Here is a 21,290-nt window from a genome sequence, read left to right on the forward strand (position 1 = left end):
TTCCTTCAAGTATGCTGTCCTTTGCAGATAAAAAGTTCTGGTTTAAAGTTTAATTTCTAGATCCCAATTCCAGCTCTACCATCTCAGAGTGTTATGACATTAAGTTTTTTAACCTCCATGCCTCAAACTCTTTATTTGAAAGGAAGATATATTATGGATGAAGTGCTATGGATGCAGTGAATTAATTCATGAATTAGATCAGAGCAGTTCCTGGCACATAGTAGGCACTAATAAATAATAGCAGTTATGAGCACTGTTATTGCAGCTGCTGGAGGAAAAGTAGTTCTACCTCCTCCACTCCCTGTACCTCAATATAGGCATCTAAAGAAACCCCCAGAGTTATCTTATGCAACTCATTATTACCAACATCAGGATCCTCCTCTAGAGTTTTATAAGTCATTCCCCAAAAATCCCATTTGGATTTTAGCTCTTTCATTCCTTTAAATAACCCCCCAAAACAAATAGGAAAGCTATTTTTATTTGTACCATTTTACAAATGAGAGGACTGAGGTTCATAAACATTTTAAAAGTCCTGCCCACAAAACTAGTAAGTGACCCCATGAAGCCAGGCCACCAACAGCCACCTCCTGTTTCTTCATCTCCATCCCTGTGTCTACGCTGGAACTCGTAGTGGTTTGTAATGATAATCTGGTCAAATCTTGATAAGAAATTTTGATGAGACCACTTGAAAAGAAAGTATTTCTGTGTGTGTGACCCTTTTGTCATAGCTGTATTGAATGACTCTGTGCCTTGGTGTTTTCCTCCTTGTGTCCTATCTCACACCACATACATGTGCATTTATAATAATTAAGGGATGAAAAATGTATCTTATTTTGAGAATTTTTAACAGAAAATTCTACCTCCAATTTGGGATAATAGAGTGATCTCTTATTGCTCTTCATGGATACCTTCAGAAAAACACCAGATGTCAAGACCTTCTTAACTTCCTGCTCCAAAATTTGCAAATGCATCTAAAATAACTATTTAAGCACTTTTTAATCAAGCTTCAATTGTTTGGTTAAAATGTTCTAACATCCTTTTTTCTTCACTAGTGATAAAAAAGGAACTGTCAAACATTACCATGTGCATACGAATGCTGAAAATAAATTATACCTGGCAGAAAACTACTGTTTTGATTCCATTCCAAAGCTTATTCACTATCATCAACACAATTCAGCAGGTAACATATTTCAATTTTTCTTTTATGGATCCTCGCTGATAAATATCAATTTTCTTGGATACTATTGAACCTCCTAATATTCTTAATTATATAGGAAACCAAAAAAGTATGAAAACATGCTCTTAAGGTCTTTTCCTGCTATGATCTTTAACTTTTACTTCCTAGAATATAACATGATAAATTTTATAATGCCAGAATGAATGAAATTGAGTGACTTAAAAGGAGAAAATCTCTTTATAAGATATTTGTAGTTTTTTTCTTGCCTATAGAAACAAGTTTATTGTCAAATTCAAATATTATGGGAATATGTATTAATAGATGTATACCTTCCATGGATAAGATCGTGTCCGTGTCAATTATGGTAGATGTTCTTTATATATTGATATTAACATTCATTACTGATGAATAATAAAATGTATATGTATAGATATTACAGTTTCACAGAGATAAGATCATTCGCCACCTATTATTCAACTTGCTTTCTTTACACAATATGTCTTAGAAGTCTTTCCATGGGAATACATATAGTTTACTTTGTTCTGTTTAATAGCTGCATAGAATTCTACTGTAGTGTTGCTACATAATTTATTCATCTAACCCTCTATTGATTTCCAATTGGATCATGTCAATGCTTTCACATTACAATGGATGTTTCATTGCACAATCCTGCACATACACCTCTCTATGCCTAGTTGAGTGTCTCTATTGCCAGTTCCTAAAAGTGGAATTTCCAAGGCTAAGAATAAAATTTAGAAATTGGCAAATTCTTCTACTAACGATTTCTCTCATCTTCCCCAACATTGGATACTACTATTCTTTTAAATTTTTGCCTAGCCAGGCATGGTGGCACACACCTGTAATCCCAGTACTTAGGAGGCTAAGACAGGAGGATTGCGGATTTGAGTAGAGCCTCAGCAGCATAATGAGGCTCTCAGCAACCTAGAAATACCTTCTTTCAAACTAAACAACAATAAAAGGGCTGAGGTAATAAAAGAGCTTGGAGGTAGAATGCTCCTATGTTCAATCCCCAGGACCACAACTTTTTAAATTTTGTCTAATGTACTGACAGTCAATAGATAAAGAAGAAGAGAGATGGATGGATGGCTGGCTGGCTGGCTGGATGGATGGATTGATAAATATCTACTCTGCTTTCTAGAATAGTTCCACTTGTGTACCATTCTACTACTCCTGCATTTTACTTGGCTGCAGGCACATCGGTGGCTTTCTGGCTTTTGCTTTGGTTCTTGTATTTTTCCCTTATCCATATTTATTCAAGTGTTGTTTTGACCTGTAGCACCTCAGGAGTACCTTTTGAAGCTGGGCGTGGTGGTGCATGCTTGTAATCCCAGCATTTGGCAGGCTGAGATGAGAGGATCATGGTTTGAGGGCAGCCTCAGCTACTTAGTGAGGACCTCTGCAACACAGTGAGACCCTGTTTCAAAATAAAGAATAAACAATAGGGCTGGGGGTGTAGCTCAGAGGTAGAATGACTTTGGGTTTCATTTCTAGTACGCAAAAAAAAAAAAGAGTACCTTTTGGGAAAAGTATAAAAAGACCTCTCTAAGTGAATAGTTCAATCCTAGAAGATGCACAAGAAACTTCACAGGCTATTGAGAGAGGATAGTAAATTGTTTATTTGTAGTTGTTTTTAATCTTATTTGCTCAAGTTTTCCATTAGTTAGTGCATTCTTATACCATGTAGCATTATAGCAGTTGTTGTACATACACATATTTTGGAGGAGTGTGCTAATTTTTACATTTATTTATTTATGCTAATTAAAGATACAGAATCCAAAGGCTGGAGAATACACATCAAATGCCAAATGCCAACAAATACCTAGAAAAAAAACTGTAATCCCAGTACTTTGGAGGCTGAGACAGGAGGATCGCACGTTCAAGGACAACCACAGCAACATAGTGAGATTCTCAGCAATCTAGCAAGACGCTGTTTCAAAACATAAATGTTAGGGCCGGGCATGGTGACGCACACTTGTAACCCCAGTGTTTGGGAGGCTGAGGCAGGAGGATTGTGGTTCTTGGCCAACCTCAGCTACTTAGTAAGGTCCTTTGGCATTCAGTGAGACCGTGTTTCAAAATAAAGAATAAAAAATAGGGCCGGGGGTGTAGCTCAGAGGTAGAATGCCCCTGGGTTCCATCCCCAGCACCACAAAATAAGTAAATAAATAAATAAGTAAATAAACATTAAAAGGGCCAGGAATATAGCTTAGAGATAGAGCAACCCTCGGATTCAATTCCCAGTACTACAGGAAAGAAGAAGAAGAAGAAGAAGAAGAAGAAGAAGAAGAAGAAGAAGAAGAAGAAGAAGAAGAAGAAGAAGAAGAAGAGGAAGAAGAAGAAGAAGAAGAAGAAGAAGAAGAAGAAGAAGAAGAAGAAGAAGAAGAAGAGGAGTACATGTGTGATAGTTCCCATTACTTAGAAAATATCCTACATTTAAGCCGGGCGTGGTGGTGCACGCTTGTAATCCTAGTGCTTGGGAGGCTGAGACAGGAGGATCTCACAGGTTCTAAGCCTGCCTCAGCTACTTAGGCTCTCAGCAACTTAGTGAGACCCTGTTTCCAAATAAAATATAAAATAGGTCTGGGAGTATAGCCCGGAGGTAGAAAGCCTCTGGATTCCACCCCCAGTGCCACCAAAAAAAAAAAAAAAAAATCCTACATTTAAAGCAAAAATCATTTTTTTTTTGAGTGGGTTCTGTCAAGGCACAATAAAAATGATGATGAGTTTTAACTCAGCTTTTCTATCATGTGAGGAAAACTTAGTAATAGTTTAATTTACTGAAATTTAGTAATTTTAAAAATTCAGATGGTTTATCTTTTATTTTGTACCCTACTGTATTGCTTGAAAAATTTGCCAAATCTATGTGCTATTTTCATACATATTCAAGTATAAGATGTAAGGAGATAGCAAAATAAAAATGAGAAAAATTTCAAAGAAAAAGATTCTACCAAGCAACTAACTTCTATGAGATTGTGTGTGTGTGTGTGTGTGTGTGTGTGTGTGTGTGTGTGTGTTACCAGGAAGTGAACCCTGGGACATTTTACTTCTGAGCTACACCCTCAGCCCTATTTATTTTTTATTTTGAAAACAGGGTCTTGCTAAGTTGCTGAGGATGGCCTTGAACCTGTCATCCTCCTGAATTAACCTCTCAAGTACTAGCATAACAGGCGTGTGCCTCCAGGCCTGGTTGGGATTTTTTTTTTTATGATCACATAAAGCAGTTTACTCCTTTAACTTTTGCTTTGCATTGAACTGATTAGTCAGGTCAAGCCAACTAGAACAACTACCACGTGAAGATCATCCTGTGGATTGTCTTTCTGTATGGCAACATCCTGAACACTGCTCTTCCAACTGTTTTGGAACAAGAACAGCTGTGAGCCAATGCTACATGATGTCGTGCGATATGATGCAATGGTGTGATGACTGGATGCTGATTTGTTTTTTTGCAGGCATGATCACACGGCTCCGCCATCCTGTTTCCACCAAGGCCAACAAGGTCCCAGTTTCTGTGTCCCTGAGAAGTGGTAGGGACAAATCCTTGGGTTCTTAAATTCCATTTTCTACTGGATTGGGTTTAAACATACCTGGTTAATATACATCCAGGACTAAGGAAGTATTGAAAATATATACTCTACCAACAATGTCCTTGTCCTTCTTGGTACCTTTAAGACAATCTAGTAACTGAATAAAGGATGGAAGTTGGGAAGGAGGGCCCTATTCAGATTGTAGAAGGGAGGGTTTCATTCCTAATATATTTATTCATTTTCATAAAAATTATACCCACTCAACCTAAATCTATACTACCCCCAGAATTACCAAAATGATTACCAAATTAGTCCTCTTGTTAGATCTCATCATTTGCCTCCAGCACCCCAGTGCTTATCCTTGTTTTTCTTAGATTCTATTCCTGCTTAGTGGAGCCTGGTCTCAAGTTCATGTGATTAGAAGAACATCCACCTAGTTCACAGTTTAATTTGTTCTTAAGAAAACTAGTGATTTTTTTGCCAACCGAAGGGTATCAACTACATTTTGAGCCTGACATTCTCCAAGATGTTTCTGTTTGGCGATGTACTTCTTAGTACCTGCAGCTGCTTCTGGAACCATGTTTCTCTGGGTGGTGTTGTGTGGACAGGAGACCACATCACAAAGGGTTTTTTTTAAGTTACTAATTTAAACAAGAACATATTGCTATTCTTCATATTGTCAATGTAAAATTCTCATTAAAGAGGAAATCACTGGGGAGGCTGTTAGCTCCAAGGTAAGCCTTCTTACCCTCATCCTCAAGAGCGTCTTTCTTGCCTTATTAGGAATCTGGGAGCTGAAAAGAGAAGAGATTGAGCTGTTGAGGGAGCTGGGAAGTGGCCAGTTTGGAGTGGTCCAGCTGGGCAAGTGGAAGGGGCAGTATGATGTTGCTGTGAAGATGATCAAGGAGGGCTCCATGTCGGAAGATGAATTCTTTCAGGAGGCCCAGACTATGATGTAAGTCTCTCCTGAAGAGTAGTAGTTCTCAAGAGAGCATTATTAGCAAGGACTGTATAGACAGGGGTTTCCAGAGTCCTTGTACCCTAAAAGTGACTGAGAGAGGGATGTTCTGACTCTTAGCAGGAATGTCTCCTTGGCATTGTGGCCTCTTTGACCTGTAAGAAGGTACATGGTAGGATGAAGGACAAAGTGGAGTTGCTATCCATGACTAAGGTGGTATTGAAAACTAATGGTCTACCAACAATATCATTTTCCTTCTTGGTACCTTCAATACACTCTGGTAAAGCCAGGTGTGGTGACACATGTCTGGAATCCCAACACTTGGGAGGCGGAGACAAGAGAATTGATGGTTTGAAGCCAGCCTCAGAAACTTAGCCAGACCTTGATTCAAAATAAAAAAAAATGATTGGAGGTATAGCTCAGTTTTCAAACCCTAGTACCAAATAAATTATCTGGTAAAAATCCCTTTTTCATCCTCATTATTTTCTCACCTGATAAATGAACATTTCCTCCTTCATGGGGTTTGATTCCAAACACAGTTCTAAGATTTTAGGCAATACATATCCTATCTATTTCTGTCTCTGTCTCTCTCTCTCTGTCTCTGTCTCAGTCTGTCTGTCTGTCTGTCTGTCTGTCTCTCTCTCTTCTATATAATTAAGTTGCCCTCTTTTTGTTAATATCATGAATCAGACTTTTTGAATGTGATATTTGGGATTGAACCCAGGGGTGTTCTAACTCGGAACTACGCCCCAGCCCTATATTATTTTTCATTTTGAAATGGGTTCTCACTAAGTTACTGTGCACTGTTAACCTCCAACATGTAATCCTCCTATCTCAGCCTCCCAGTACTAGTATTATAGGTATGTGCTGCTGCTAGGCACGCCCAGCTAACATGGTGAATCAGACTTTGCAGGGCAACCAGTCCATCAGGTTTGCCTGGTACTTGTCTGTATTTAGTGTTGAAGTTCTGTATCCTTGGGAACTTCGCAGTCCAAGCAAACTATCATGGCTGATCACTTTTAAGGAACCAATTAGTATGGGATGGAAAGTAGTATCATAGTAGGGCTTAGGTCAAAGATAGTAGAAATCACAAATACTGGCTAAAAACACCTTTAAACTTTTTACTCAGACACCTGATAAATATTAGGTAATTCAATTCTGATAAGAAGCTTAGGAGGGATGTAACATTGTTTTCCTTGTCTCACAAGAAACTAAACTGCAGAAATGTTACATGACTTGTCCAATGTCAGGATGCTAGTAAAAGAGGCAGAATAGAGATAGGCAGACATTCCAGAGTCCATTTCCTTATCCATTCCTTTATGAAGATCAAAGGAGCCAGGAAAGTCAGCAAATCACTTTTACCATAATTTTACAGTTATTTAGAAGCAGATGCACATGTGCACATTTGTCCAGAGCTGGCTTCATGTTCATGCTACATATATAGCTGCAAGGACCCCTGGCACTTAGAAGTGCACTTGCTTTACTCCTCTACTTTTGCCACCAGTAACTACATAAGAATTTAAAACAGGAATCCATGCAGTTTTGTTTTCCACTGATATTTGCCAATTTCATAGCTGGTTCTATCCTTGACAATCTGACCATCATAAAACCAGAGTGGGGATCCTGGCTGTCCTCCTTATGTAGGGCAAAAAGCTAACAGAAAACTTTCTTAGACACATGGTATAACCCTTGTGTCTTGGTGTATTAGTAAAACATATTTTTGAGTTGAGCGTAGGGATGCATACCTGTAATCACAGCTACTTGGGAGGCTGAAGCTGAGGCAGGAGGATCTTAAGTTTAAGGCTAGTCTCAGTAATGTAGAGAGATCTTGTCTCAAAATAAAATTTTAAAAGGACTGGGATGAACTCAATGGTACAATGCTCCTGGGTTTAATCTCTAGTGTCACACACACAAGGACATTTTTGTCATTGCATTCTCATGGCTATCATAAAAAATAACTGACCACCACAAATTTATTTGTGGAAAGATTTATTTGCTCATAGCTCATTGAGATTTCAGGGTTCAGTCCATTTCAGGCCAGGTCTGCAGAGTTCAGGGCATGGCAACAGGAAAGAGAGAGAGAGAGATAGAGAGATAGAGAGATAGAGAGAGAGAGAGAGATCTCTTCTCACATTATAGAGGCCAGAAGCAAGAGTGCAAACAAGGTGATTCAAATAACCAGAGTCTCCAAGGTCATACCCCCAAGGACCCACCTTCTTCTATGTTACCACCAGTAAATCCATTAAAACCCTCATGACTTACTTGTATCAGTTCTGAACATTAATACATGAACTCATGAACTCTTCAGGGAACATTCTATAACCATAAAAGCTGGCCATCATAAATAATCATAGAAAGCTATTAACAAATAGCTAAGCATGTAGTGCATGCCTGTAATTCCAGTACTTAGGAGGCAAAGACAGGAAGGTCACAGGTTCAAGGGATGTATGGTAAATTAGCAAGATCCTGTCTTAAAATTTAAAAAAAATTAAAAGGGCTGGAGGTATAGATCAGAGATGGAACACCCTTGAGTTCAATCTCCAGTACAAAAACAATGTAATAAATAATGTAAAATTATATACTTTAAAACAGAAAAAAATCATGCCTAATCTCACTTCTCTAAAATGAAATTGTTGATACTCTTCATATTCTGATATACTAGTTTGGAATGATGCTACCCTGATTCTAGGTAGGAAAGATAAACATGGCATCCACAAATTGCTAAACTGATGCTGGGGCTGCTAGTGCCTAATATCAGGCAATATTTTGTCTCCTGTTATATTTTAAATATAAAACGTCTCCTGAAAGAGCTCATGTATTAATGTTCAGAGTTGGTGTAATAAGATTATAATCTCATAAGTGAATGAATTCATTGTAATTGATTTACTGGGTGGTAATCCAGGCAAGTGGGGTGTGGCTGGAGGAGGTCAGTCACTGGGGTATGGCATTAGGGACTGTGCTTGAGTCTTTGAATCCCCTTGCTTGCTCTCTTGTTTTAACCCCCATAATGTGAGAGCAGAACGAAGAGCCCTTGCATGTGCTTGGTGTTTTCTCTCTCTCTCTCTCTCTCTCTCTCTCTCTCTCTCTCTCTCTCTCTCTCTCTCTCTCTCTTCTCTCTCCATTCTGCTGTCATGCCCTGTGTTTCATCATTACTGAACCCAGCCTCACATGGACTGAACCCCTGGAATCTCCAGAACTGTGAGCAAATAAACTTCCCTCTAAGTTGTATGGTCAGATGTTTTGTGTCAAAATGCTGACTGAAACACCTCCAAAGGCTATTGTGTTCCCACCATAAGAATCTAAACTTTCTTTTCTCTCTGTTCAAGTAGAAAGGGACAAATCAAAGCAAACAAAAATGGAAAAATTGTATAGTGTTTCTTTTTTCAGGGCATCTAAAAAATGAAGTGTAAAGTACTGAACTTTACAAATCTGTTCTTTCCAGGAAACTCAACCATCCCAAGCTGGTTAAATTCTATGGGGTGTGTTCAAAGAAATACCCCATATACATAGTGACTGAATATATAACTAATGGTTGCTTGCTTAATTACCTGAAGAGCCATGGGAAAGGACTAGAACCTTCTCAGCTTTTAGAAATGTGCTACAATGTCTGTGAAGGCATGGCCTTCTTGGAGAGCCAGCAGTTCATACACCGGGACTTGGTAAGCCAAGCCATTGGAATCTCAGAGAAGGAAAACAATTATTTCACAGTGCCCCACTCCAGGGATGTGGCCATGGGGAGGGACAGTAAGGAGGGTGCCTTCTGTTTTAATTTGCTCACTTGGACTTGTGTAAGCACATACTTTATAATAAAAATACAATTTGAAGATAAAATATTTTCAAATTGAGCCAGGTATGTTGCCACATGCCTATAATCCCAGGACTTGGGAGGCCAAGATAGGGGGATCATAGGTTTGAGATCAGCCACTGAAACTTAGTGAGACTCTCAGGAACTTAGTGAGAGTGAGACCCTGTTTAAAAACACAAAATTAAAAAGGCTAGGGTGTAGCTTGGTATTAGAATGTCCCTGGGTTCAATCCCTAGAAAGAAAACAAAATATTTGAAATATGGATAGAAGAGTAAGAGTAAAATAAGCTGCCAAGGTCTATATAGCTTGCTGTATTGTGGTGTGAAGAAGAGAAGGAAGGGAAGACTTTGGCCAATGTAATATTTCCAAAACCATTAAACCCAAGCTGACCTTTACTCTATGAAGGGCTTGGTGCTAACAGTCATTTGATATGGTGTGTTGGGGGGAAGAAATGAAATCTGTACATGTCTTTGGATTGGGATTGTGTTTCCTGGGATTTATCTTTAGAGATGCTCTTGTGCTTAACAGCAAACATGCCATATACACTAGGCCAGATAATTTATTTAATCAATTGGAGGGGACAGCGTTTATGTCTCAAAGTGTCCATTAATGCACAGTATCTAGTGGTGGAAAGGGACCTCCTAGAAAGTTTTCTTCTCTTCTTCATAAGCTAAGATTGCATGTTTAAAGCATAATAGCTTTCATATTGCTTTACAAAGATGGGTGTTTGGGTGAGAACCTTTATGGGAGCACATTTTCATTTTGAAAAAAAATTGAAAATTGCAAGGGACATAAAGACAACTTTAGAGCATTTGGGCTTGTCATAAGCGAACTTAGACTTTGCTGAGAATTCTGCTCAAGAGGAGAAAGATGTCTGACTCTGATACAAAGAAATTCTTGGTCACTTTTATTACTTGGAATTTTTGTCCCCCCCCCCGAAAAGGCTGCTCGGAACTGCTTAGTGGACAGTGATCTCTCTGTAAAAGTCTCTGACTTTGGCATGACAAGGTAAGCCAATGATCATGATCATCCCAATTAGCTCTTGGTCCCTGATGTTTTAAATTATGGTACAGATCTCTAACACACTCCTCTGTGGTTTTTCTATCAATTATTTTCAAATTTTCAGTTTCCATAATTTTTATTTTTTATTCTCTCTAGGTGAGTTATTTTATTTTTGTAGTATTTTTGAGGGAAATTATGATGTCATTCCCCTAGTCCTTATATAAATAATATTTTCATATTGTAAGAAGCATAGCAGTGGCATGCAGTGTAAAAAGTACACTGTGCCCTAATTTCTTTCCCCCATATTTAGTACTAGGAGTAACTGCTGCTAATATGTTTGGTGGATGCTTTTTCAGACCTTATTTTTAAGTAATTCCTGTCATATACACAAATATGTACCCTTCTGTTTGTTTTTACCACATGGGATTACTATTAGAAATGCTTGCTTTTGCACATATTCATATACCATGAACAGCTTTTCATTTTGGCAAACATACAGCTATCTCATTTTTAATGGCTCCATACTGTTGTATGTATTTAATTACTCCTCAACATGGGGGCATGGATGTTGTTTCCATTTTGTCATTATACAAATAAGAGTTTAGTGAACATACTTGAACTTGTATTTTTATTATTTTGATATCTCCCAAGGTTATTTTTCATCATTGTTCATAACAGCAGAAGATTAGAAACAACTTACATATTTAAATAAATTATGTCAATTCATAAGAAATAATATTATTCAGTCATTAAATGTGATGCTACAGTAGAAAACATAACCACATGAGAAAATGCTCACAATCTGCTAAAGAAAAAAAGCAAAACTTGGTAAAAGAGAAGTGCAATATTGTTTGGATCACATGTATAGAATAAAAGATCAGAACTGACAAAAATGTGTTTTGAGGGATCGAAGTACAGGTTCTCTCTTAAAATCATCCCATTCCAGATGATTTTAAGTTTACATTTTGTGTTTTTCTATATTTACCAAACATTTTACATTCAGTTTTTCTCTTTTTGAAAGTTATATATTCGCCAGGCATGGTGGCACACACTTGTAATCCCCGCGCTTGAGGGGCAGAGACAGGAGGATCGCGCTGGTTCGGAGCCAGCCTTGCTGGCTTAAGAGACCCTGTTTAAAAAAAAAAAAAAAAATATATATATATATATATATATATATATATATATATATATATTAGGTCTTGGAGTATAGCCCGGACATAGAAGGGCTTCCAGGAACCCCAGTACCACCAAAATAAATAAATAAATAAATAAATAAACAAATAAATACATACATACATACATACATACATACATAAATACATAGGTATATATTCATCTCTCTGTCTGTCTGTCTGTCTCTGTCTCTCTCTCTCTCTCCCTACTTATTTGGGTCCTGAGGATGTAACTCAGGGGCATTCTATCTCTAAGCTAAACCCCCAGCTCTATTTTATATTTTTATTTTGAAGCAGAATCTCACTGAATTGCAGAGGGCCTTGCCAAGTTGCTGAGGCTGGCTACAAACTTGGGATCCTCCTGTCTCAGCCTCCCAAGTACAGGGATTACAAGCATGTGCCACCACACCTGGCTCTATATTTTCAAAGTGCTCACCCATCATAAGCAGCCTTTAGCTAAGCTAACACATTAAATAAAAAGCAAAAGTTCTGGAAAATCAAGGCATTCAGCTAAGACTTGGTTTGGTTCTATGTCCTTCACTAGCCAGCCTGTTCCACCAATGAAACAATGAGAGCTATCAGAGATTTTCCTTTATGAACCTCCAATGTATCTCAATGTCTGTGTTGATGCTTTCCCTTACAGGTATGTTCTTGACGACCAGTATGTCAGTTCTGTAGGAACGAAGTTTCCGGTTAAGTGGTCAGCCCCAGAGGTGTTCCACTACTTCAAATACAGCAGCAAGTCAGATGTATGGGCATATGGTAAGGAAGTGGCCACACAGGACCAGCCCTGTTTCATAAGGTGGCTTCCACAATAGGAAACCACAAGAGTAGCAACATCCATTTTTATAAAGGCCCTTGAACAATTGCAAAATTTACATATATATGTATATATACGTATATATACACATATGTACATATACATATATACATACACACACACACACATATATATATATATATATATACACACATATACACATATATATATATAGGATAAGCAAGAGATTGAAAAGGACAATTTACTTTCTAGGGCCAGGTGTTAGGACAGCTTACGGACATTACATAGGTTACATCCTGCTAGCATTTTCTCACAAAACTCAAAGTGAATAGGAGCTTTTCCACCACACCCAGCAATAATCTATTCTTAAACAGTTTTCCCCCAATAAGTATATTAAAAAATGAATCAGAGCCCCTGAAAGCAATTCCCAAAGAGGAGCCCCACATATTTTTTGAGCAGGGATATTAACTTTGAAATAAATGCATGGCCTTCCAAAAAGAAAGTTATGAGGAAGCAATACCCTTTTGGATAGTTGTTTTGTAATGTTTCTTTTTTTTTAATGGATCCACAACAACTTATAAGATTGCTCTATTATAAATATTTGATGTAAAATCTCTAGTCTTAAGGTCAAAGGAAGTTTTAAGTTAGTGTATCAGTTGTTTTAGAACAATGTTTTCTCCTGCATATTTCTGGTTTTGTAAGGTTTTATAAACAGAGAACCTGAGGCTGAGTGGGGACAATTTACCCAGTCTACAAATGACAGAACTTGGCTTAAAAAGCCACATATGGCTAACCTTAAATGCCAACCTCTTGACCATTACAACCAAAATTCAGTTCAGTTTCTTAACTTGTAATCTATGACACCCTGGATAAGCTTCCGGTGGTTGTGACCATCCTGAAATCGACAAGAAAACAAAACAAAACAAAATAAACAAAAAAAAGAGTGTGTTCGTTTTCCTAAAGTGAAGAGCCAGTGGCCTTTATCAGATTTCTAGAAGGGCACCTAACCCCTAAAAGATTATGAATCACTGCTGTATCTGAAGGGGGAAAATCACTTAATGATTTTATCGTTTAATTTCCTCTGAAAGGTAATTTGTGCAATGAAGCTGTCACGCACAACTGCCAAAGCAAAGAGAGAGAGAGACAGACAGACAGACAGAGGAAGAGGGAGAAGAGAGAGAGGATAGAGGAGAAAGAAGAGAGGAGAGAAGAGAAAGGGAGAGGAGAGAGAGAGAGAGCAATTTCAGTGGATTACGCTTAAGGGTTGGGCAGGGCTCATTAAGCAGATGGTCATCCCTATAAATGAGGGGGTCTCTAGCCGTATGGCCTGCATTAGCCCAAGAGCCTTTGGTTTTCCTCAAGCACAGGCATTCAGGTCTTGGGGGGGCATGGGGAAGAGACCGTGGGCCCCAAAAGTGAGGATGCAGACCCACCCTCCATTCCCTTGCCCTTTTCACTAGAATTCACTTCCCAGAGATCCCTTGCCTTGAACCCCATCCTTCCAGACTCAGGGCATGAAGCTCATTCCACAAGCCCTGCACCTTCTGATGTTGCCTTTCTTTCTCTTCCGTCCCCTCGGTGTGGTGCAGGAGTCCTGATGTGGGAGGTGTTCAGCCTGGGGAAGCAGCCCTATGACTTGTATGACAACTCCCAGGTGGTGATGAAGGTGTCCCAGGGCCACAGGCTCTACCGGCCACAACTGGCATCGGACACCATCTACCAGATCATGTTCAGCTGCTGGCATGAGGCAAGTACATACCCTGAGTGAGCTGGAAGGGGTCCCAAGGGCATCCTGGGTGGATGCTACATTACCACTGGGACAGTGCTTTTTGAAAAACATTTTTATTGGTGCATTTTAAATTGGACATCACAGTGAGGTTCAAATCATATGGTCATATATCTTTTGACTCTCTATGTTGTAATTATACATCCCAGGGATGTTCAAAGTGATACAAAGTGATTCGTGCACACAGCACTTGGTGTATTTCCCTCTATACCTCACCCTATCCCCCCTATTCTCTGTACACGTCCATGCGATTGTTTGTGATGACGTTATTTATGGACATAACATGATTTGAACTGTTTTCTTCATCAATCTTTTATTTCCCCTCCCCACTCCCTCCCCCTGTCTTCTTCCACTCTTTTACTGGTATCTCTCCTCAGTTATCTAAAGTCCCTTTTGTTTCTTAAAAATACCATAATGATATCTCCATATCTATGTTTATAAGAACAAAGCTTTTTTGAGGGAAAGCACCTACCTGCTTCAGAAGAGGTGGAAATGGCCTTAGGCTCCTGCCCCCAAATGTTTGTAAGTTAAACAATCAACACAGCTGCAGACAATTTACTGAATGACTTACGTCTAGCACTATGCTAAGAACTTCATAAATATTAACTAATTTATTCATAAGGAACCGCTCTGAGGTAGGCTGTTATCATCACTAAAACCAACAGAAGAAGAAATAGAGGTCCACAGAGATGTAGCTTGCTCAAGGCCACACAGCCAGTAAAGGACAGGTGGGCTAGTGCCAGGGTCCCTGGTCTGAAGGACACTATGGAGTCTCTCCTGAAGTGGAAAATGTATAACAGAGAACATTTACATGTATAAAGGATGCCACTTCATCATCTTACACCCTGCCCTCAAAACACCGAATAAAAGTATTGCAAGCAGACAAAAGATTTTATGGGCAAAGTGTGGAGTTAAAGTTTCTGGGGAGCCATTTGCAAAACATCTGCTATGGTCAGAGAACTAATAGGCTAATAGGCGATGCTAAGGAAGTGTGAGGCTCCACCTCTGTCCCCCACTGAACCCAGAGTCCTAACACACACACACACACACACACACACACACACACACACACACACACACCGACCTGAAACACTGAGCAGTTTATAATTATGCATCCAAATTAGAGAGAAGTACAAGAATTGCTCAGAGGAGACAAAGAACAGCCCCCCAAATGCACTGGTATCTGAGAGGAATCAGAAAATTTCTTCCCAATTCCCTTGGTATGAGTGGAGATCTTGTCAAAAGATGAGCAGGTGACAACGTAAGAACCGCGGTGGCACTATTCTAGAACAAAGGAGGAGCCAGGTGTGTTGATGCATGCCTGTGATCCCAGTACTTGGGAGGACAAGATAAAAGGATCACAAGTTTGAGGCCAGCCTCAGCAATTTGGCAAGGCCCTCAGCCACTTGGTGAGACTCTGTTTCAAAATTAATAAAATCTAAGATGTAGCTGAGAGGTAGAATGTCCCTGGGTTCAATCCTCAATATTCCTCCCCCCACAAAAAAAATAGAATAAAAATGCTTTTTTTAATAGGTTCAAGTCTACCTTTGTATTTTTCAGCAGGATTTCAATGTTTTCCTCTGGGAGGGCATTTTTAAAGTGCTTTATTTTGGAGTTGTTGCTACTAGAAATGGAGTTATCTCTTCCATAATGTCTTCCAATTAGTCACTGTAGGTGCATGTGGAGGATATTGATCTTGTATGTTAATTTCATATCCTGCTCTCTTGGTAAATTTCTTTATTGTTTGAGTTAGTTCTATAATCAATCCTCTTGGGTTTTCCAAGTATTCAATTATATCCTACACAAATAAAAACAATTTCCTGTTTCCTTTCCCAATTCTTGGGCCTCTAATTGTTTTTCATTCAACATGATTTGTAAGAGCGCTGGATAGAGTAGCCATCTTTGTCTTGTCCCTGATCTTAGAAGAAATGTCTATACCTTCCCCATTTCAAAATTTTTCAACCTTAGGATGGAAGTAGACATGTTTTATATATTCTCTTTAATTGTAACTTGCATTGAATCTAAAAAAATGGGGGTTTTCTTTTATTTAGCTCCCCGAAAAGCGTCCCACGTTTCAGCAACTCTTATCGTCCATCGAACCACTTCGGGAAAAAGACAAACCTTGAAGAAAAAACTTAGGAGTGATTATAAGAATTAATATCAATGTCGGTCAACGTTTTCATTCTTTATAAGGAAAGTAGCAAGGCACAATGTAATTCAGCTAGTTCTTAATAGTGTTGTGTGTGCTGTGTTTCTGTTATAGTATCTCGAAATGAACAAGGTAGGAAATAAAAATTTCCTTGAAATTTAGGTCAGACTAGTAATTCAGGTTATGCTGCTCTTAATATAACATGGTCCAACCTATAGCAGAAGAATATTTTCAGATTGCAACAGAGAGATGGTGTGTAGGATGTGTAAAGGTAGAACAGAATTGAAAAACTGTTGGACATTCGTTCTTTTCTTTCTATTGTCATTATCATAATAATTAAATATATACTAAGTACGTAAATGTGGACAGATGTCTTCATATTTTAATGGTCTCAAATTTTATCATTCATGCTAATCAAATGGAGAGTTTATTAAAACAGAGTCATAAGAACAACCCCAGAGATCCTGAAAGAGATAGTCAGAGTGAAGTCTGTAATTTGTATTCCTTTTTTTTCATTTCTCTTTTCTTTCTCTTTGGTAGTGGGTTTAAACCCAGGGCTATTCTATCTCCAAGATACACCCCTAGCCCTATTTTACTTTTTGTTTGGAAACAAGGTCTCGCTAAGTTGTAGAGAGCCTCGCTAAGTTGCTGAGGCTGGCTATGAACCTGTGATCTTTGGTCGTTCTTATCTCTGAAGCTTGGAAGTTAATTAGTATTTGTTGCCCCTCAGGAAATTACGTTTTTTCTACCGAGGCCTCTTCCCTACCTGCCTATTTCCTTTTTACTTCCTCACAAGTACTAGGATAACAGGTGTGTGCCACCACAGTACACTTCTCTTTTCTCTTTTTCATGAGTGCATTGTGATTATATATTTTTATTTATTTACATACATACATATTTGCAGACATATGTACATATGTAATTTAGTCAATTTCCTTCCCCAGTACCTCCACTTCCCCTTCTTGTCTTTTTACAAACTCCCAGACGTTGCCAATGCACGCATTTCAAACTACCCTAGGGCACCTTGTTATGTGTTGGGGCATTATTCCATGGTCCATAATCCAATCCAAATGGCATAGCTTTCATCTTATACCCAGATTCAAATAAGGACTGTTTATGTATGTATGCAAATATGAAACTAAGTTATATAATATTATTTAATATTATATTAACTATATTTCATATAGGGAAAATTTTAAAAGATGCTAAAGTACAATTTGATGCCTTTTCCCTTAACCTCAGACTTAACCATTATCATAACTTGATGAGATCATTATCTGTTTTTTTCTAAAATTAAAGATATTGTTGCTTTCTAACAATTTTTAGTCCTTGACTTTGGGACTCTGGCCCATTTAAAAGCTGAAATTTCTATTTTGACCTTGTATCTTAACAAAAAGATACAGAGGTACTATTTTAACTTCTCATGGCTATTATAAAAGGTATGTCAGCTTTCAAATGTCACGAGAAATGTCCTCCTTCATAGCTTGTGGCTGAGCCCCTGAGTATTTATCTCTTTAGAAATACTTTAGAAATGTGTCATTGTCTTTTCCATAATAACAAGAAGGGAGATAGGTTATATGGATAACACTGTTGCAATGAAAAGACACCCCCCCAATGAAGCCCTACTTCTTTATTTTCAGATATAAGTTAATAATCTCCCTTAAATACATTCCTACCTTTTCGCATCCCGCTAATTCTCACTCACCAGCTAGCTGAAACATTCCTGCTTGCTTAATTTTTATTCACATTTACTTAATGATTTCTTTATTTCAGCAGAGGATTGACACTTTATAATAGTGTTCTGTTTTTTAACAGAGGCACATAAATATCAATGTAAAATGAAAAGTAACTTTTGAAATAATCACTCTGAGCCAAGTGTGGTAGTGTACACCTGTCATCCCACGATTTGGGAGGCCGACACAGGGAGAGCACAGGCTTGAGGCCAGCCTCGGAAATTTAGCAAGCCCCTCAAGCAACTTAGTGAGACACTGTTTCAAAATAAAAAGAAATTTTAAAAGGGAGGAGGATGTAGCTCAGAGGTGGAATGCCCCTGGGTTACATCCCCGGTACCTAAATAATAATAGTAATCATTATGACATGTATACATTAATTAATTGTAAATAAAAATAATAAATGATTAATAAATAATAAATATTAATTAATTTAGTATTAACTCTGTGTCAGTTTCTTTCTTACTCAAGGGAAAAGCAGAAACAAGTGATACAACTCTTCCTTCTCTGTGAGCCCATAGTGAGTGGGGGGCACCAGCCTTTCATGCTCTCTCTTGGATTTTGTCCAGCAAGAACTTGTACCCACAGACTGTCAACCTTTCTGGTCTCCCTCTTGAAGGTCATTTTCAAGTAATCTGCTTTATGATAGAAGTAATACATGCTTGTTGTAAAATTTCAAAGAATACAGAATTGTTTATTACTATGAAAAGAGGCCAAAGCCCTGCTTAGAAGCCTGGCTTCCAGAATTAAGTCAAGCAAGAATTTAAAGTACCACTAGATAAAAGCAGTCTAGTGATTCCAGGAGGAGACAAGAGAAAGAAACATATATCATGATTTATAAAATATTCTAATACTGTTCTTTGTGGTGCTAGGCAGCATTCATTGTTATAATATTACACAACAGTCTGCCTATATTCTCTGGGGAGTGAAGAAAAAGGCAGGCTGGAATAAGAAACTTTCCCGAAGGGTGAGCTGAGGAGCAACTGCAGATAAAAACAATAGGTGAAATCCAGAAGGCTTGCTGAGCTATTTTTTGATCTACCAAAAGTCAAACTCAAAGTCAAAAGAGTCTAGCCAAATTCATATCACATCTACTTAGTTAAGAGAAAAATTACAACATAGTAGATTGAGAAAAATTGAGAAAGTTGAGTTTCTCAATTTTTTTTCTTTTTTTTAAATTTTTATTGGTGCATTATTTTCATACATCATATTGGGGTAAAAAACTTGTGTGTACATCATTTACACATCACTGATTTAACCCCTACCCAATTCCCACCCCATTCCCTCCCTGTCCCTCCTTCCCTTGCTTGGCTTAGTGGTTGACTTCGATATGTTTAAGTGCATTGTGTGTTTTAGAGATTTTTCCTCTTTCCCCTCCTTTCTCCTCCTTTAGGTTGCCTTGTTTGCTCCTCTATAGGATTTCCTCTTTCAAGAGTTCCTCCTATGACCCATTTCTCCCTAACTCTCACATACTAGGGAAAGCATCTGTTTTCTTATTTTTTGTGACTGACTAATCTCACTTAGCATAATGTCCTCCAGTTCCATCCATTTCCCTGAAAATAATGTAATTGAGTTTTTTTTTTTAATGGCTGAGTAAAATTCCGGGAAGATGGCGACGGAGTTTCTCAATTTTGATTCTGACTTGGGAGTAGGTGTATAAGGAGGAGACATTGGACCGAAGGCATCATCTTTACCTACATGGGTAAGGTATGGTTTTTAAACAAAGGAAAATAACTCATTGAGCGACACCAGGAAAGAAGAGGGTTAACATCTACTTTTTCTGCCTTGATTACTTCTCCTGTCAACCACATCCCATAAGAAATAAATTCCCAGGAAGACAACATTTAGTGAATGGCTTCAGATTCCATAACGTAATGCTGCTCTTGGATCTCTGGGCTCCACAATGCTCTTTTACATAAACATGGCTTCCTTAGAGTCCAGAGGTCAGGAAAGGTTGTCCATAAAAGGCTTTATAGGCTGTACCATCTGTATGTCAGCTCCTCAGCTCTGCTTTGTACCCCCCAAAGCAGCCCTAGACAATATGAAAATGAATGGATATGCCGGGCATGGTGGCGCATGGTGGTGCATGCATGCCTGGAATCCCAGTGCTTGGATGGATGAGACAGGAGGATCAAAGGTTCAAGACCTGCCTCAGTGACTTAGTGAGACTCTCAGCAACCTAGTGAGGTCTGTTTCAAAACAAAAAAGTAAAAAGGGCTGGAGGTGAAGCTCAGAGGTGCAATGCCCAGAGTTCAATCGCAAGTAACCCCCTCACTGCGTACACACACACACACACACACACTATGAATAAGTATAACTAGATTCCAATAAAACATTATTTGTGAGCCGGGCGTGTTGGCACATGGTTGTAATCCAAGCATTTGTGAGGCTGAGACAGGAGGATCATGGTTCGTGGCCAGCCTCAGCTACTTAGTGAGGCCCTCCGCAACTTAGTGAGACCCTGTTTTAAAATAAAGAATAAAAAATAGGGCAGGGGGTGTAGCTCAGAGGTTGAATTCCCTGAGTTCCATCCCCACACTCATAAAATAAAAGCATTATTTGTGGACGTTGAAGTTTGAATTTCACTCATATTTGCATGTTGATGAAATATATTCTCTACTCTTTTGCTAATCATTTAAAAATACAAAATCACTGTTCACTCAGGCCATAGAAAAGCAGGTGATGAGCAAGATTTGACCTGAGGCTCACAGTTTGCCAATTTTCATCCAATGCCCAGGTCAGGACCCACTTTGTAGAATCTCCATCCTTTCAAAGGGTATTGTTCCACAGAAGAAAGACCACAATCTTCATTTGGTGGGCAGAGTGAGGACTGTGCTGGTGAAAACTCCAAAATTAAGTTAGAGAAATGAGCAGACTTCTCCAAGTTCTGTGTCACAACTCGACATTGGGTCATGTGTCCTGGTACCTTTTCTATGGCTGGAGAGGCTCTTTGTGAAGGTGTTTTGAAGGTGATGAAATTGGTTACTTTAGGGTTACTTTCATACTGTGTTGAACCAAGACAGGGATGGGGGACATCATAAAGTGAACTTGGCAATTAATTACCAGGGATGCTCAGGTAACAACTAAATTGGCAGAAGAGTTTCATGGTGTACTGGAGAAGATAGGACATAGGCAAGACGGAAGAAGAGTGCCAATGATAGGGGTGTGTTAATAAGGAGATGTTG

The 21,290-nt window shown here is 38.6% G+C and overlaps 1 protein-coding gene across 1 annotated transcript in view; it reads left to right on the plus strand.

Annotated features, from left to right (window-relative positions):
- BMX (BMX non-receptor tyrosine kinase) overlaps window positions 1-16,352 on the plus strand; it is a gene marked incomplete at its 3' end in the record, with an annotated part of 41,059 nt that extends 24,707 nt beyond the window's left edge. Inside the window, exons 11-18 of the mRNA XM_080719366.1 lie at window positions 1,053-1,180; window positions 4,648-4,722; window positions 5,506-5,677; window positions 9,123-9,339; window positions 10,429-10,493; window positions 12,303-12,421; window positions 14,030-14,187; window positions 16,278-16,352. Coding sequence (XP_080575492.1) covers window positions 1,053-1,180; window positions 4,648-4,722; window positions 5,506-5,677; window positions 9,123-9,339; window positions 10,429-10,493; window positions 12,303-12,421; window positions 14,030-14,187; window positions 16,278-16,352 — 1,009 coding nt within the window. The remainder of the gene's footprint in view (window positions 1-1,052; window positions 1,181-4,647; window positions 4,723-5,505; window positions 5,678-9,122; window positions 9,340-10,428; window positions 10,494-12,302; window positions 12,422-14,029; window positions 14,188-16,277) is intronic.
- Between the last annotated feature and the right edge of the window lie 4,938 nt (window positions 16,353-21,290).

The sequence above is a fragment of the Muscardinus avellanarius genome (genome assembly GCF_963383645.1).
Source record: "Muscardinus avellanarius genome assembly, chromosome: X".
Taxonomy (NCBI): domain Eukaryota; kingdom Metazoa; phylum Chordata; class Mammalia; order Rodentia; family Gliridae; genus Muscardinus; species Muscardinus avellanarius.